At 37.3% G+C, this 17620-nt stretch overlaps 1 protein-coding gene across 1 annotated transcript; it reads right to left on the bottom strand.

Annotated features, from left to right (window-relative positions):
- Positions 1-675: 675 nt before the first annotated feature.
- On the bottom strand, positions 676-12899 carry CTCFL (CCCTC-binding factor like). Its single transcript, XM_030503457.1, has 10 exons — positions 12603-12899; positions 11412-11625; positions 9552-9722; positions 8953-9086; positions 7262-7382; positions 6555-6704; positions 4728-4888; positions 3919-4101; positions 3022-3142; positions 676-800 (listed from the first exon to the last, which is right to left on the bottom strand). The coding sequence occupies exons 1-10, from the start codon at positions 12807-12809 to the stop codon at positions 676-678; spliced, it is 1587 nt and encodes a 528-aa protein (XP_030359317.1). The 5' UTR covers positions 12810-12899.
- Positions 12900-17620: the final 4721 nt, after the last annotated feature.

The raw sequence follows: 17620 nt of genomic DNA, 5'->3' as shown, positions 1-17620 counted from the left end.
AGTCCTCTGAATAGAATGACATTACACCTATTGAAAACCACTGGGAAAGAATGGAACTAATAACATTCAACAACTACTAGAAGTATTGGGCATAAACCCCAGCACTTGTCTAGAAAAATAAAAATGTATTTTAGCATCATGAATTCTATTTGAAACCAGAGTGTTTGCAGAAAGGAGACTTAGTGAATGTTCCTTGCATTAAAAAAATCATTGCCTTTCAGGTGCTCAACTCAGGAAAGTACAAATAGACTGACGTTCATGCAGCTCTCAATTCTACAGAGCTACTGAGGAATAAATTTGCTTCAGTTTGTATGCAATTTTGTGAGCAAATCTGGAAGAAAAATTAAATGCAAGGTGAAACAAACCTATCTACTTTTTCACAAATTACTCTGAAATTAGTTTGGTTTTTTTTTTTGGTCATTCCGTTATTACATATATGCAATAAAACAGGTGAAGGTTCCCTGTAACTTCCACCCTTTGGCAATGTTATTTAGGTTACACAGTAGAAATTGCAATAGGAATCAAAATGAGCACAGAAAGGCTTCAACAGCTTTGAACTAGCATCTCTTCTAGCTTCCTAAGTGGACACACTTTGAACTGCTCAGTTACAACCAGTGAAACAAGGAAGACCAGAGCCTATTCATGCAGTTTTGGCCATCATGTTGAGACTCTATTTCAGAAATCACTTCGATTTTCTGTTCTCAGAGTTGCTGTTTCTATCCCATCTAAAACAGGAACGATCTTACTGGCACAATATTGACTTTTCCCAACGGGGAAATCTTGGAATGATTCCAGGTCAAGTTTGAAAAGAAAATCCAAGCAAAAAAATCATTGTGGTGATTAACCAGAAAGACAAGTAAATATTTCAGTAAATTTAACAATATATAATAATAGCGTATCTTTTATCCTACGGTTTATTTGGAGAACAAATGTATCTTAGGTTGACTGTTACATTACAAGCCATGTTAGTGAGTTGTACCCATAGCATTCTTATCAGGGGAAAACTAAGCATTATTTAACTGGAAATTTAATTCTCATATACATGCATTTTGTATTTTAATTTTTAGTAACAGTAAAGCATTGACAGCATCAATCAGACAAGTAATCTTTTGTAAAGCCGCATACAGGATCCCATAGGTCCCTGCAAGCTGTACAAGAAGTAAACTATATACTTGCAAATGTCAACTCTGGGGAAAAAACCTTCTGGAACAAGCACAGAAATTTCTAATATTTGTGTGAGTCAATTAATGGACTCAGTATTTGCATGAATCACATCTAAAGATACATTTTCTTAGCTCCACAAAATCAAGCTTCCAGATGAAGGTATCTGCAAGATACCAAAAAGAAATTGTTTGCACATAGCAAAATATTAATAAACAGCAAAATCTAATTATTGCAAAAACATAAACACTGCAGCTGTAGCACTTCTAACCATACCATTACAGCCTTACCAGTGAAAACAGAAGTGTCAATGCTAATGCAAACTCAGCTGCTGATATATATTCATTAGATTCAGAAAAGCTCCAATGTTTCTTCTTCTCACTATGTCAGATTTTATCTGTCATTAGCCACAAATCAGTGTAGATACAATATGATATGCCAAAATGTAAGGTTTCAGGACACCTAGGACTTAGATGTATCTCCATTCCTGTCTTTTATTCCATAAAAATCACCTGAAGAATCCTATCAAGGAGACTACTGTGGATTTCAAACAGCATCTGGGAAGCAGAAGGGCAAAAAATGACAGGATAGTCTTATCAGGCAGAGCTATTTTTTTGGCCTTGGTGGCCCTGAAGGTGACCTCAGAAACACACAACCAACTCTCACCCTGCAACAGCACAGAGATTCAGCATTAGATCAAAGACACAAAGGGAAGGCAGGATGCATGAGGATACAGGGTTCTTGCCCATGCCCTGACCTGAATATTGTATATTGTGCTTTGTCTAATTCAACAGAAATGTACATAAATGAAATTATGAGTAGACACCTCCTCTGGGTTAAATTTAAATTTTACGGTGAAACTGATAGAATATCACTACATATGTGGTGACAGGCTAAGGTTTATTTAAGAGAATTTAAAAACCCAAAAACTTATTATGTTTTTAGAGTTGCAAATAAGACAAAACAAATTATTTTATCAGGAATGCACTAGCATTACCAAAGGCACACCACTTACTGCTGTGGAGACAATCAACTGACCAAGTAATCTACCATCACAACCTGCCAAAAGCTGAACTTTAGTCACTTTCTGGGAATCTTAACCTAACAACAAAAGATGAGGAAGCAGAGAAAAAAGAGAGAAGGAAAGAGATAAATGATGGACCATCCTTTGGTTTATGTTGAAGTTTACAGAATAAATGCTCAGTGCTTAAGACCTACCCACAATGAGTACCACTAAGTAATTACAAATGAGTTTCTGATTGCACAGACATTCTGAACTAAGAGCTCTATAAACTGGCCTGATCACCTCTGCAGTATGACAGAAGAATGACTCTAGCTATTTAAATCAGTAGTATTTTTATTATTTGATCACTATCAGGTCTAAGTAGAAGAGAAAGAAGATGAACAATTTCTTCGTTACAATGTGCTAGATCTTTTTTGATTAACCTGAGTTCTAAGATTTGAAAGTTTTCCATCTGGTCTGTATTAAAGTAGTAGATTATAAATTAAGAAAACTCACTATGGCTTGAGTCAGTAAATGATGTGTTTCATCCTCATTTATAAAGGCAAAGGGAATTTGTAAAACAGGAAAGAAAACTGCATTTGCAAGCATTGCTACGCAGGGAGCACAAGAAGACATTTGCAGGAGCAGGGGAACAACAGTCCCAGAATGGGTACCTGAGCAATGACCCAAATCAGATGGCGAGAATTTCTGACACACAATGAAGTATTCTTCCATTATTAGCACTTAAATTAGCTTCATTGTGAAACAGTAATTAAACAGCAGGGAGATTCACTGTCTTAGCCTTTTATTCTTGATTCTAATTTACATGATTAAATTCTAACTTATTCGCTGATTACCTTGTTGCTTAACACGCTTTGGGTTCTCATGGGGTTTATTTTTGCCCTTGCTTCTTTTTCTGGGTGTAGCAGGTTTTGCCCTCACCAATCCACAATTTTCAGCATGCTTATGCATATTATCCTGTTAGCATAATGAAGCATAAATATATGAATCAAATATTAATGTATGTAAGCAATTTAACACACACAGAAAAAACAAATATGGTTCTGACAGAAAAATTCTGAAATGCTAAGTGAAAGGCTGACTTAGTTAACAACCTCCATAAAGCTCCTGAAGATCTTCCAAAATACACATTAAAATTCTGTTTAAAGGAACACTTCTATTTGGTGGGTATAAAATCAAATATCTACTTTTCTTGTTCCTGGATAAGCAATGAAGTTTTACATGTAAAATCTGCATGTGGAAAAAAGGTTATTTTTACTTCAGCAGTGTGCACAGTTTACCTCAAACCAGAGGTACGTTCTAACTGCATATGGTTTTGAAGGGAATAATAATTTCTTACTTTCCTTGCTGAACTGGTCCTAGCGCTATTTCACTTCAATTATCCTTCCAAGTTCTTTGATTTCTTTTAAAATTCGTACCTCCACACTGCCTTTTGATTCATTTTAAGAAGAGTAGAGTATTAAACATTCAATATTGAATTCTACAAACCAGTAACAACCCTAAAAATATGAAGTAGCAGATATTTTCTACCTAAAGGGGAATATAAAGTTCTTTATTAATCCCCCAATGTAAGGTTTGGGAAAAAAACCAAACAAGTTTTGCTGGCTGAGCATTAAGGCATTAACATTCCTGCCAGTACACTAGTTTTTACTCTCAGTACTTTCTGACAATATGATCTGCAATACTTAGCTAAAGATAACTCCACTGAGATTCCTTAAAAGGAAGTATCTTACCCAGAGTGAACAGCCCTTACCACATTTAGGGCATTCATAAACTGTAGGCTTAATATTAGAATCATGGTGCTTCCTAGAGTGAAGGGTAAGAAGCTCCTTTTGTTGAAAAGTTTTGCTGCAGCACAAGCAAGCGAAGGGCTTCTCCGTAGTATGGGTTTGTTTATGTACAATTAAATGTTGTTCCTGAAACAAAGAAAATACCTGTAACATAACTATCCAGCTCTGAGAGTTCAAAAAACCACACAGGCACACACAGGAGTGCAAGGATGTTGCACACTCCTTAATTATCCTCCACTGTAAGCAGATGCGGAAGAACACACTGGGATACTGCCCACTGACTTGGAGAAGGTGAGCGGTTTTCCTCTCAACCTTATTAAAGTTAGCAGAGAACATCATCAGAATGGGCAACGGTACATTCCAACATACCAACGCCCAAGCAGTGCTATCTTAAATGTATTCTTTAAACTACAATTTACAGTTCAGACCAAATTTATTTTGTGACACTACTGAAAATCACATTTAAGGCTCAAATATTACAGTTTGTTCCTATCGCAATGTCACTGAAAGTGATTTATGTTACTTTATACTTCTAAGCAGTTCATGTGCAAAAGATTTATCAAGAAGATAGCCTCAGACTTTACAGCATTTCAATTTTACTGTTTATTTGTGAACTATTTATCTTGCAAATAAATATAACTACATCGTTTTAGACTGCAGTCACAGAAGTTTTTATCTCAAATTAAATACAACCCCAAAACCCCACCTTGCTAAACTCTCAACTGAGTAAGCAATATTTTTACAGTGAATACCTGTTTACATGCGTAGCTGCACTGATCACATTTGAATCTTTTTTCATTTCTATGAGTCTTCTTGTGCTGAATAAGAGCATAGCGCTCATGAAATACAGCTTCACAGTAACTGCATTTAATTGCTACCGCCATGTAGGAATGCAGATTTCGCAAGTGGACACCTGAACAGTTATTCAAAACAAGTGATTTTAATGGTAAATTTTTAATTTCCACCATTTTGAAGAAGACTTGCCCTGTGCATAGCCCTGAGTAATGCATACATTGTAGAAGATACACAAAAAAGAACTTTGTGTTCTCTGCAATAGGAGTAAAATTGCCAAATAAGCAATTTTTCAAGTAAGTTTAACTGAGTTGCAGCAAGATGTTGTAATTTTATGGAGAGATTCAGCAGTTATAAGCCTAACTCTTACTGATTTCCATGGAAATCATTTAACAAATCAAATCCTTCCAAAAATTCCAGTACCCAAAGTAGTATTTACAATTAAATGCATTTACATTAAAAGGGAAGGTGCAAAAATACATGAACAAAGAGATTGTATATATATAAATAACACTTCTACCTTCAAATACTTAACAGACTTCAATGGGATCTTTATTTGAAAATACAAATAGATGCTAAAGACATCTTTGTATGTCTAAATATTTTTTTAATATAGCTGTTTCATCTATTTCTGTAAACTTCAAATTTTATACAGGTTTTGTTGACATTGGTCAGCTATATTGCCTCGAATACAGTAAATATGCTATAATTCTAAATCACTGATTTATTAATAAAATTCTCATCTGTACAAAACCTTTTTCTTCCTAGAAAAGATGAATTTGCATATGAAATACATGGATAGGGACAACTTTACTAGTACTTGAAGCAAGTATTGTTCTAAAGAAGAGTAATTCAAAAATTTCATATATAAATCCCCAGCAAATTGCTTGTATTTCAAGAACTGTGGTTTGTATGAAGAAAAATTTCAATTTACGTTCTCAATTATGATTTTAATTTATACTTTCAGTTTGAACCTCTGCATAGAGAATTAAGATGAACTTATGCAGTGGTTTGTTCTTTGCACTCTGGGAAAAGATCCCAACTAGCTAAGAGACATTTGAACTTATTGTACCACCATTAATGTTTCATAAGTGTTATACAGCCCCAAAATAATCTTTGATATTGATGCAACAGGATTTAGAATTCTAAGAGTTTTGAATACTAGAGGCATAGTAAAACCATTGTCTGATGAACCAATGAAGTCAAAATTTAACTTGCACTTCACTAACTAATGCTATTACATGTATTTCTTTAAATTACAAGGACAATGCACTCAGCAACTAAACATATAGTACAATTTTAGATTAAAAGGTAAAAGCTGATTTGGCATATGCAAAAACCCCATATATACCAAAACATTCAATCTGTTTTAGTGTCTCATACAGCTAGATGCATATATTCATTTTAACTAGAGCTGGGAAAGAAACAGAATGGGAGAACTGAAATGGCTTAATACAAATCTGACTGTTTTCTGTGGTTTTGAGGAAAAACTTCACTACAATCTGGGCATGTATTTTTGTGAGGTACCTTCTTACTGAAAACCAGGTCACAATGCCACCAAGCATCAAGCAAAAAACCCAAATTAAAGAAATTAGCACATCAACCACAAGATGTCACCACATCTCCTTGCAGGAGGAACTTACCTGTAAAACAAGGAATATATTTCCTATAGAAATATTCTGTAATGATATCAAGTCATATGTAATGTATTTGCTATCATTGTAAGTAGTGAAAAGAGATTTCACCTCTAATTATCTTTACAGTTCAATTTTTTACTTTAAACTCACCCAGGTCACTTTTTCGTGCAATAAAGGCACTACAATGTGGACACTTGTATTTTGGCACATTTTCTCCATGCTTCTGTAACATATGGATTTTCATGGTACCACTTTGAGTGAATTTGGCCTGGCAAACATAACATTCGTAGGGTTTTTCACCTGTAAAATACGTATTATAATAACATATGCTTAGAAACTCTACTCATTTGATACAAATGCAAAATTGCCACAGGTCTCAACATCCATGTTCTAACAGCAACAGTCTCCAGACCAATGAAAATGTTACTGTTAATGGACAACACACAAAAGGCTAAACAAGGTTATGTAAGTTTACATAGCTGATTAGAATGCAAAAACTTGGCTTCCAGAATCTGTGAGTCAAGCTGATGAAGCATAAAGCCACTAAAATTCTAAACTATTAACCAGGAATTATTTTAATTATCTTCTATTCTGTCTTGAATATTTAATGTACAAAATTGCAGAATTATCCTTAAATGTGCAAGGAGAAAGTTTACAGCTGTAACAACATCATAATGAAAGTGATTCAACAGCACCCAATGATAATGGTAGAAGAGAAAGCGGGAAATTTTCTAGCCTTTCTTCCCTAAAAGTCTCATAAATATAATAAAAAAAAAAAAGATTTGATGATATCATCAAAAATTACATCAAGACTGGCAATTGACTCAGTCTACTTGATCATTACATCAGAGTCCTACCTGAATGAGTTATCATGTGCCTTTTCAGTTTGTATGCATCTTTGCTAGCATAACTGCAAAGTTCACAGGCATAAGGACGTTCTCCTGTATGTGAGCGAACATGTCGTTTCATTTTGCTTGCCTAGTATAAAAGCAAGAACATTTCTGCAGTAATACTTACACTAGACACACAAACAATTAAAATACAAGCAGTTTTACACATCTATTGCAATTTAAAATATTCCATCAATCCCAGGATTAGCGCTCATCCACCCATCCCTTTTTTCCCGTACAATCGGTCTGTTGTGGTTTTAGATAACACTTGTGTGCTCTTTCCCCAGATGATCTTACTTCCATATTTAGTGTCAACATAAACAAAAGGAGAAATTTCATAAGAACATAAAAGCTAGTATTTTTAAAGTGGATATCCACTACTTTCAGGCTACTTGGATACATCAAACATGAAATTCTTTGAAAATACTCAGGAAAATAAATGAAAGACCAAACTCATTAACCAAAGTCTTTATTCACCACCAAGTCCCAATGAAGCACTTTAATTGCAAATTCATTCTACTTTTTTATACCGTTTTTCTGACACATTCTATATAAATACTGTAGGTATCCAAGCTAAAATTAGGAGTTACCTAATGTTCCAATTCCTACATTTATAAACACACTTAATGAACTCTCTGCTAGATCCATTCAAATCTACAACACTATTCACTTAAATAAAATTAAACATGATTGCCAATCTTTGCTATGCCGAAGTAAAATCATATACATGGTATTACTGGGGGGCTCCTTCAGCTCTCCTCATTCAGGTAAAGCTTACAGCAATATCAGTGAGAGTTCTGCAACAACGACTACTGAACACAACTAAAACAAGGAAAAGAATGGGATACTTTCATACTTTAATATAAACTGTCAAGGTTTTTAAAAGATGCAAGCTATCCAAGATCTAATTAATAAGATAAGTGGTGTAGAATAAAGTTCAGGTTTGCTTGCAGCTCTAGATCTGGACACAGCACATAAAAACTTTAGATACTGAATATCCACTAAACTGTGACAGTGATTCAATCATAGGTGACTGTGATTGTGATTCAATCATAGGTACATGACTGAAAGCCTATTTTTCCCAGCGAATCCTTAGGCAGACGCTAACTTTTTTATTGCTAGATTAAAAAAATTTCAGTCCTGTAAAAAAACCAAGTATCAGCAAGCATATAAACATAACACATGAACTTCATTTTAGACATCAGCCAGTTTTGTCCTACAGTACATGGAATGGCGCATACAGGAGGACTTCTGTAGGATGCTTCTGCATGATCAAATTAATACAAATACATTGTCTAGCAGCAATTTTAGTATAACAAAGAAGAAAACACCCTTAAAATGTAACTGGTTTTAAAAAGCTAATAATATTGTGCGAGTTTGGCCATTCTTCCTAATTCAGAATGCATATGTACATCTGCATCCCAGGCCAAGTACCAATACTGTTACTCGACATCTGCAAGTACCTCTGTACTGTATTGAGCTGATCTCATAGAGAAATCTGACAGTAACAAAAGGCGATACGTGACAGTACAATATATGCACAGAAACTTCTCAACGTTAAAATCTATGCAAAAATGTTAGAACTTGACAGTGTATTAAAATCTTAGTATGTGAAAGCTTACAAACCCTTCCAAAAGATCCAGAAAGGCTGTACTTACTTCTACACTAGAATATTTACACAATGAACACTTGAAAGGTTTTTCTAAGGTATGCTTGTAACGCCTGTGTCGTGAAAGCTCACCCCTGGTCACAAATGCCATATCACAGTCACTGCATTTATAGGGTCTGGTCCCTGTAAGAATATACCATTTCTTAGAATCTTATTTATCAACACATCAGTATGATCTGCCTTAAATTATCATGCATAATTTTTTACCAGAATTTTTTCTGAGATTCTGAATTTTATACACAATATACGTACACCAGAAGTTTATTATAAACACAATTTATCCATTTGCTTCATATGGTTATACAGCAAAGGGAAAACATCACAGAAAATTTTATTGCGCACACGGGAATCAGACACAACTGAAGCCAACATTCAGTTAACAAAAATTATTAGGATAGTATTTAACAAAATAAATGAATACATGCACAGAGAGTTACTAACTATAGACCATGTCTTTTCAGTATGGAACTCCAAAGAAAATCAGAGCACAAAATGATCACAGAATACAGCCCTAAGACAAAGTCATTTGCATGTTAATTCAATTTTGTAGATAATATATAAAACGAAGTCTTTTCACATGTTAGATACCTGTATGTACATTCAGATGGTTATGCAGGAGAGTAGCTGTACGAAAAGCCTTAAGGCAGAGGTGACACACATGAGATTTCTCATCAGAATGGGTTTTCACATGACGATGAAGACTTGATATTCTGAGTGAGGTGAATGTGCACAAATCACAGCTGAAAACTTCTTTTTCTCCTGTGGGAAGAGACACATTTAGATCATATAAGCCACAAAATGATGACTTTACTTCTTAAAAAAATAGTACCAATTTCAATATAGTCCCTCTAGTTTGGTAAAACTACTTCATACTTCTACATAAAAACACATTATAAAAAAATTACACTGTCAAGACAGAAATTACTGTATCCAAGACTTAAGGGATTTGCCCAAAAAGTAGTGCCATGCATTACCAATACAGTTTAGAACCTAATCCCAGGTAACCTTAACTCCTAATCTAGCTCTCACCTCCAAGACAGGATGAAACTTCCTCTCCTTATAGCACCAATAAGATGTGGTTCATCAAGGTAATTACACCCTGTGCAACACACTCCTGATGACAATTGTATGTTAGTACTAAGCAAGCTTGTTCAAAGATTTGGAAATGACAAGTTAAGCTAGTCTCAGCTTTCTGGTAGTCCTGAATCCATAAATTATATGTAAAAAAGATCATGATGTAAAAAGCCTTTTTAAAATTATTAGTTGAATTTGAGAAAAAAAGATCAATTCCTTGAGTCCAAGAATAAAGTTATGCTTTCTGGATTACAGAACATGTTCAAGTTCATGGCATAGCAGTAATTAATTTCTTTTGAGTTTAATAAGTTAAAAGTGAATGTGCAACATTTTCAGTTTTGAAGAAGATATGAAACTGCAAAATGGCAAATATGTCACATTTGAAGAGCCTTTCCAGAACAGTTGTCTCAGCTTCCAAGTGCGCTCTTCGTAATGATTTTCATGCTGAGACCAAAATGTATTTTATACAATGCTTTACACCACACAGAGATATGCAGCTAACACTTCACTTCAATAACAGCAAACAAAAACACTTTATGGTTATTTATTCATTGTGGATTCATGCCCACACAGAACAACATTGTTAGCTCTGTTAAAGCTGCTCAAATGTGCTTCCTATAAATGCAGCAACTAAAACAAGGGACATTAACAATTTGTACAATATCTGTACTTTAAACAACCTCAGCCAAGATACCTTAATATCCAGATACTACGACACACGTTTACAGACTCTTCAACATTTCTGATGTCATCCAACTTTTACAGTACACACACACAGTTTCTAGGGAAACAGATGCTTATGATTCCCTTCTGAGTCAGTCCTTAACTTATGCAACATACTGTTATGTTCCTAAAATCTTAAATCAGCCATTACTTTTCTGTTACTTTTACTCAAGTTCTGGGAGATACTTTACTGACACGCATTGATATTTGCCCACCCTCAACCAGCAACTTGAAACCACTCTAAGCTCATCCATAAACCCTCGAACAAGCACATTTTGAAGCTGAATGAGGGAACTAAGAAAGACTAAGTAAGTTACTAGGTTTATTCAAAGGTATTTATACAATATTAACTTTGAAATCTCCCCGAAGGATTCAAATACCACATACTGTTCAGAAGACCATTAAATTCTAAATGCCATCCAAAATCTCTCGCTTAAACGCAGCGCAGATGACATCAGCCTGAACAAGATCTTTTATCACTTAAGGCTGAAAGGTATTATGCCTTCTTCCAAATTTCCATAGAATGTTAAGATGAAACCTAATCTAAACTTAACAATTAACACTGTGAATATTTAATATCTCAACCTCGCTTCAAAACCAAACTTAACGTGTTATCTAAAAGTGAACTACAAGGATTGGTAACTTTTTTACCTTTTTTCTGATGTGGAGCACAAATCTGAGATTTTGGATTCTCAGGATTTCTTACAGCTATTTGTTCTGATGGAGTTGCATGTTCCTGCTCTTTACCTTCATCATTTGAGTCTGACAAATTATCACTGGCTTTGTAGCTCCAGCTCTTAGTTTCCCCAAGAATGAAAAGAAGTTCTTTTCCTCCCCCCACTTCAGATGGGCTCAGTTGCTGGACCTTACTTTCAAATGCAATTACATCATTATCTCTGTCAATCTATTTTAAAAAGAAAAGGTTTTACAACTTCACTAATCAAAGGTAGTGGCAAAACAACCGAGCAATCAATAAAATACAAGCTACTCATTAATTCTGATTTTCAGCTTTAAATGTGATAGACAAAACTGCAACAAACTGTATTTAACATACAGCTATTATGTCATACAGTGAACAATCACTATAACTAAGCCCTAGCTCTTCAAAATTTTATATAAAATTTCAGAGCATCATTTTAAGATTACAGCACTGAGAACAAGAAACTTGTGTCCTCATTTTTAAAAAAGTTCAACTTAATTTCAGTACATTTACCTTTCAAAAGAAAACAAGAAAGTACGTTCTCAAATTTTTACCAAACATAGGGCTTCTACAGCCTAATTGCAATGCTTTCTTTGTCATACGGCAATTAACAAGGTTGTGATACTTTTTGCATTAAACTGAAATATGACCATACCTCAGAAATTATGTAGGGTAGCACATGAGTTTTAAAAGAAAAAATTAATTATTTTATTATAAAACCAATAGCGAGCACAGGACAAATACCAATGTTTGCATGTCCTTTTAATGAAATGCATTTCAAATGAGATCATATTACACATCCAGCTTTAACAATGACTGTGGTATTGTACCATTGCAGGAGAAGGGAAATTGTCTAATACTACTTAAGAGATCTAGCCTGTCAAACAAAATGGCACCAAACTGGTGAACTGAATTAAAAACTTGTCTGAATTTCAACTGATTAGTCATCTAAAAAGGCCAAATTTTTAGTCTGCATTTTCAAACACAGGATGACATTCTAAAAAGCTGTACAAAGGATTAGATACTTCAGTCCAACAAATCTGAATGCCTAGGAAAAATAGTACTGAAGTCAGAACCGAATCAGTGATACTGCCAGCTAACGCCTAACCTATTGCCATCTTCACCACATCCAGAACTTGTACCTCAATCAGTAGTGTGTCTGGTGGTTTCTCTGTTGGCTTGCTTTCTGAACTCTTTGCTTGCCCTTCTTCTTGCAAAACATTACTCTGTGTCAGCCCTAAGTCATAAAACACACAGACACCGTCCCGCACGCTCAGAGCCATGCCTGCCGGCACGTTGTGCAGCACCGGCTGCAGCACAACCGCCCCCGCCAGTGCTGCCATGGCCATGCCCTTCTGCGGGTGGGCGCTTATCTGGCAAATTCCCTCCGAGTCCTCCTCTGTGCATGGACACACTGTCTGTAAGGTCTGCAAGTGCTTTTCACCCTCTTCAGGAAACAGGGACCACTCTGGGGGAACACTCGCCCCCGTCTGCATGTCTAGTCCCCACTGTGGTCACTGGCACTGCTCCTCTCCTTCACTTGGGTTTTCCTTTCCCCATCACGCTCTCCTCTCAGCCCCTGTTTTTCTCTACACCCCCTATTTTGGTGAAAGGCTCCAGCAGCCGTAAGGCCAGATATACTGCCGAACGAAGCTTCACAGCCTTTCAGACTGTGCCCTGGGCCTGCCTCACGCTGCAGCCCTTGAACGCCTCGCTGCCTGCTCGCCCGCTGCCCTCCCGCACCCTGTCCACCACCGCACGCCTGCCACCTCCTGCGCCTCCCGCCGCCTCACTGCAACCTACAGCCCCGGAGCCTCCCGGCCGGCCCTCACCCCTTCCATCTCTCCCCACCCCAATCCAGCTCCCGGCCGCCGCCCTCCAGCCCCCCGCTCGCGGCTGCACTCCAACGGCGGCGGGCAGGGTGCGGGCTGGCGCCCGGGCAGCCGCGGCGGCCCGTTGGAGCGAGCGAGCCCCGCTGTTTCCCTCGGGCGGAGATGGGGCTGTGTGCCGAGGGTCCCCTCCCTGCTGTGCACCTCGGCATGGCGGCCCCGCGCACCCAGCGGGCAGCCGGCCCGTCCGCCGCAACGGGAAACCCCGGTCGTGGGCAGCATCCCCCTTATCGGGGAGCTGGTTCCGCACCAGTTAATTCCGCAGGAGGCACAGGGAGGAACCTTCTGCGGCCTCTCCGTGCAAGGACCACGCCCGGTGCTCAGCAACGAGCCCATCTCCTCCGTGTGAAAGCGCGGCGGGTAGGCAGCAAGGCCTCCTGTCACAGCAGCCTGCCATTTTGTCACACTCGAGCCCTCGATGATGATGTCTCGGTCTTAATTGCAGGCCCTTAACCTTCTGCTCCCACTTGGCTGGAGACCACGGTGCTGAGCTCAATTGGTTTCTCCACTTGCAAAATATTTGAAGTACTTCCCATGTTTCTCTCGCGGAAACACTTCATCCTGGGTGCCGTGTCAGTGGAGTGGTGCTGAGGAGCGGGCTGGCTGCTGGTGCTGCAGCATCGCGTACCCTGGGAGCTGAAGTGTTTCACAAAATTGGCTGAAGTAGGTTTGCAGAGGCAGTAGAGCGATACATAAGCATCATTACGCTATACTTTAGGCCAGGATTGGTTATTCAATGAGAACAAGAAGTTTTAGACTTAAAAGAGTTCTCCAAAGACATTGTAAAAATGTCTTTGAGGTAAACTTGTATGATTTGAGAGACTTAACGTTTAATTTTGTGTACCCTTCTAGACTAGCAATTTCCAACTGTCAAACATTTTGTAAGTCCCACTTACTGTTAATACTCTGCTATGCACTAGTGCAAAGGACATATTTGGAGCTCTATCGCTAAATATTAGTTCAGTGTGTTGCAAAGTACAGTACATTGCAAAGTGACTGTAGCTCAGCGTGGTCCAGATCCTGCTAAACCATGTACTGAACTTTAAACAAAACCCCTAACCGATCCGTGGCTTTTCTCGCCTGTTTAAGTAACACATTAAAACTTGCCTTTGTGAAATATCCATAGCACAAAATAGCAACAGATGCTGCTGGCCTGTTTAGCTGTACCATTGGACTAGGTGGTGTTTTGGACAAAGCCAGTATTATATGCTGTGTTTCTGGTTACAGTTGACATTTTTGGGTTCCCAGGAGCCACGCTTCTCTTTTCCTCTGAATTTGGTAGGGTCATTGCTATTTCTGTGTTGTGGGTGCCTGAGAGAGCAGGGCTATATAGTGCTACTGGAAAAGCCAGTGATTCTGATTACTTCAAAGGATGTAGTATGAAAAGTACGTTGGTGGGGCCACTGTAACAAGTTCTAAGAATGAAAAATGAAAACTTTCATATCTTGATAAGCGAATCTCATAACAAGCCTGATTTTAGGTCCTTGACTTTATTGGGCCTTATCTTCAGAGACAGAAAGTTCCTGTAACTCTGATAAACACCCTTAACAATAACTTCACCTATCCACAAATCTGTAGAATCCTAAATGCAAAAAGAATATTAAATTTTTACATATAATAACTGCAAATTAGTCATAACTGTTACGTTACTTGGAATCAACACAAAACCAAAGCAATTATTTAAGGTTGAATATGTATTCCAGCAATTTAGGCCTGATATTTTAGTTAGATACCGCATTATTCATCATCTACAGAGTCTGTGGGCTTTCAAAACCAAAGAACAGGATGCAGAATATGCAATATATTCACATAATTATGCTGCTGGTGACTGTAGCCAGAGATTATACTTCTTACACATTTCTGAATCTTTTCAAGTTGCTATGTATACTGTGCAATTATGATAGTTGAAGGGCACTGAGGAAAGAAACTTGTTATAGTAATATACCCTCCTTTAGGAAATTTTAATGAGGTTTTCTGCACTTGAATAGTCATCAGCATCCAAGAGCTGTCCTGCTTTCTACTTTTGCATTATTAATACCAGCACCATCCATGCAGCTACAGTTAAAGGTCTGTCATTATTTCCATTATAAACTAATATTTTGAAGGATTTAGAACTCAAATATAGAGTTCAGTTCATTTTCATTAAGTTTAAAGGAACCACTTAGATCAGCAATCTGCAAGATCAACCACTTTCTAATTACACCTTGACACAATAGAAGTTAACAGCTCCATAATGGCCGTTATGGTCTATTGTGTATACAGTCTCCAGTTACCACTACTGCCTGCTGCATCATCTGTCTCTAACTGCAACTGGGCTTCTACCCACTCCTCTAAAGGCTCTGTTTCTTTCTAACAGATCAAGTCTGCATGAAAAAAATCTGTCATGAAAAGAATAGAGGACCTTTTTATTTTATAAGTCATATTTTGGGGGTAAACATAATTATTGTTAGGAGTATTTTATAAAGAACGTAAGGAATTTAATGTAGGCACATTCTCTTATGCTAAAAAGTAATGTTACATAACGAACCAAAAATCAGCCACAAAATAGCAGATAAATTACTGGTAAGACTCTATCAGTGCATGAAAGTAAATACATGGACAACTAAAATCCTAAATCAGCAGAGAAGATTCTACCCTTGGCTGTACTAAGGAAACACAGCAAACTTTGTTCCAATCTGCATTTTTCCACCCAAATATAAACAGTGCAGCTGACTTTTTTTAATGAGTAAAATGTTAGATTATCTGTTCAGATTGTCAGTCTCAAATCTGAATAACATCTTATAATATTTGAGATGCTTAAGTGCTCTTTAGATGGAGCTGACTTTTTTAAAAGTTCCATTACCATGTACATAAAGCATATTTGACTTTGAAGGTAGTTCAGTTTTCAGTTTCATTTCCTTCCTGTGTTTTAGAAAATCACTTTGGATGACTGCAGAGGCTGTATAACCAACCTCTACTGCGTATGCTTTGCATCTCCATCTTCCTATTATAGGTCCTAAACTACAGTCCTCTGATGCCAACAGAAGGATTGCCATCAGTTTAAGTGGGTTTGGAATTAGGCCCAGAATAGATAACTATATGAAGCAATAAGGTGCAGTTTATTTACACATTTCTGACCTGTCCACAAAACTCCAAGTATATCAGCACTGTTGCAGTACACTTGAAAGAGAAAAAAAACCAAAAAAAACCCAGGAGAGACCAAAGCTGAAAAAGCCAAAATAAGTAAGTCCCAATTTAACCTCTAATGCTAATAACTGTCTCTTTTATGATATTCCATCTCGTAGTTGAAAACCCCATTCTTCTCCAGAACATGACTGTGTTAGTCTATGAGAAAACCCAGTCTTTGTTGTGACTTATTTTGACAGCTTTAATATAATTTTCCACCTGGCATCTGGAAAGTTTTCCATTTTCACTTTCCTACAGTGTCTCACTTTTGTTTCCAAGTATATGTCGTATTCACACTGCACTTGTCATGGTGGTATCTAAGTGCCTTAACACTGGTCTGAAAACATACACCCCTTTCCTTTTGCTCTTACACCAGGGACAATTGCTACCTTCATCACCTGTTTTGCAGTGAGATATTGCCCTACTAATAATGACAGTAGATAACATCCTTAATACCATCACCTGTTTCAGAGGAAGGGAGAATACCTTTAAAATCCTCTAATTCATGGGGCTCCTTTAAACATTGCTCAGTTTATGAAGCTGTAGTCACTAAATGATTGAAATCTTTTCACTGTGCTTTCTGGTACTGTTGTCAACTTGTCCTTTTAGCGTCCCACTTTCACACAGGTGGAGCACTTCTTCAGAGATCACCAAAAACTTGAATTGAAAAAAATAAATAAAACCTGTCAGCTAATGAGCAAAATTAAAAAAATATATAAATATATTCTTTTGGGTGCTCTTCTAAGCAACTCAAAGTTGCAGATTCAGTTGCAGTTATTCTCTTCAGAGTTAACTTAGTGTTTCAGTGCTGACCTGGAAGATTCTCAGGAGAAATTACAGAGTCTGAATTTCAGAAAAGATACTGATCACTTGGAAAGAAGAATATTATTAAAATATTTTCTTCTTTCTTTCTTTTTGGTTTCCCCCCCCCAGACCTCTGGTTTTGAGGTGGGAGCTGCAGTTTATTCTAGTAGACGTCATTAAGGATTCAGGTCTGACTTGGATTTCTTGTCTACCCAAGAGAACACACGTCCCTGTTCCCTGTCTCCAGTCATATAAAAGCTAGTCAGACCTCAGACCCAGCAGCAGAGCTGTCTCAGAGGCAC

This window comes from Strigops habroptila, chromosome 13 (assembly GCF_004027225.2).
Source record: "Strigops habroptila isolate Jane chromosome 13, bStrHab1.2.pri, whole genome shotgun sequence".
Lineage (NCBI taxonomy): Eukaryota > Metazoa > Chordata > Aves > Psittaciformes > Psittacidae > Strigops > Strigops habroptila.
This window is presented reverse-complemented; position numbering and strand designations above follow the sequence as displayed.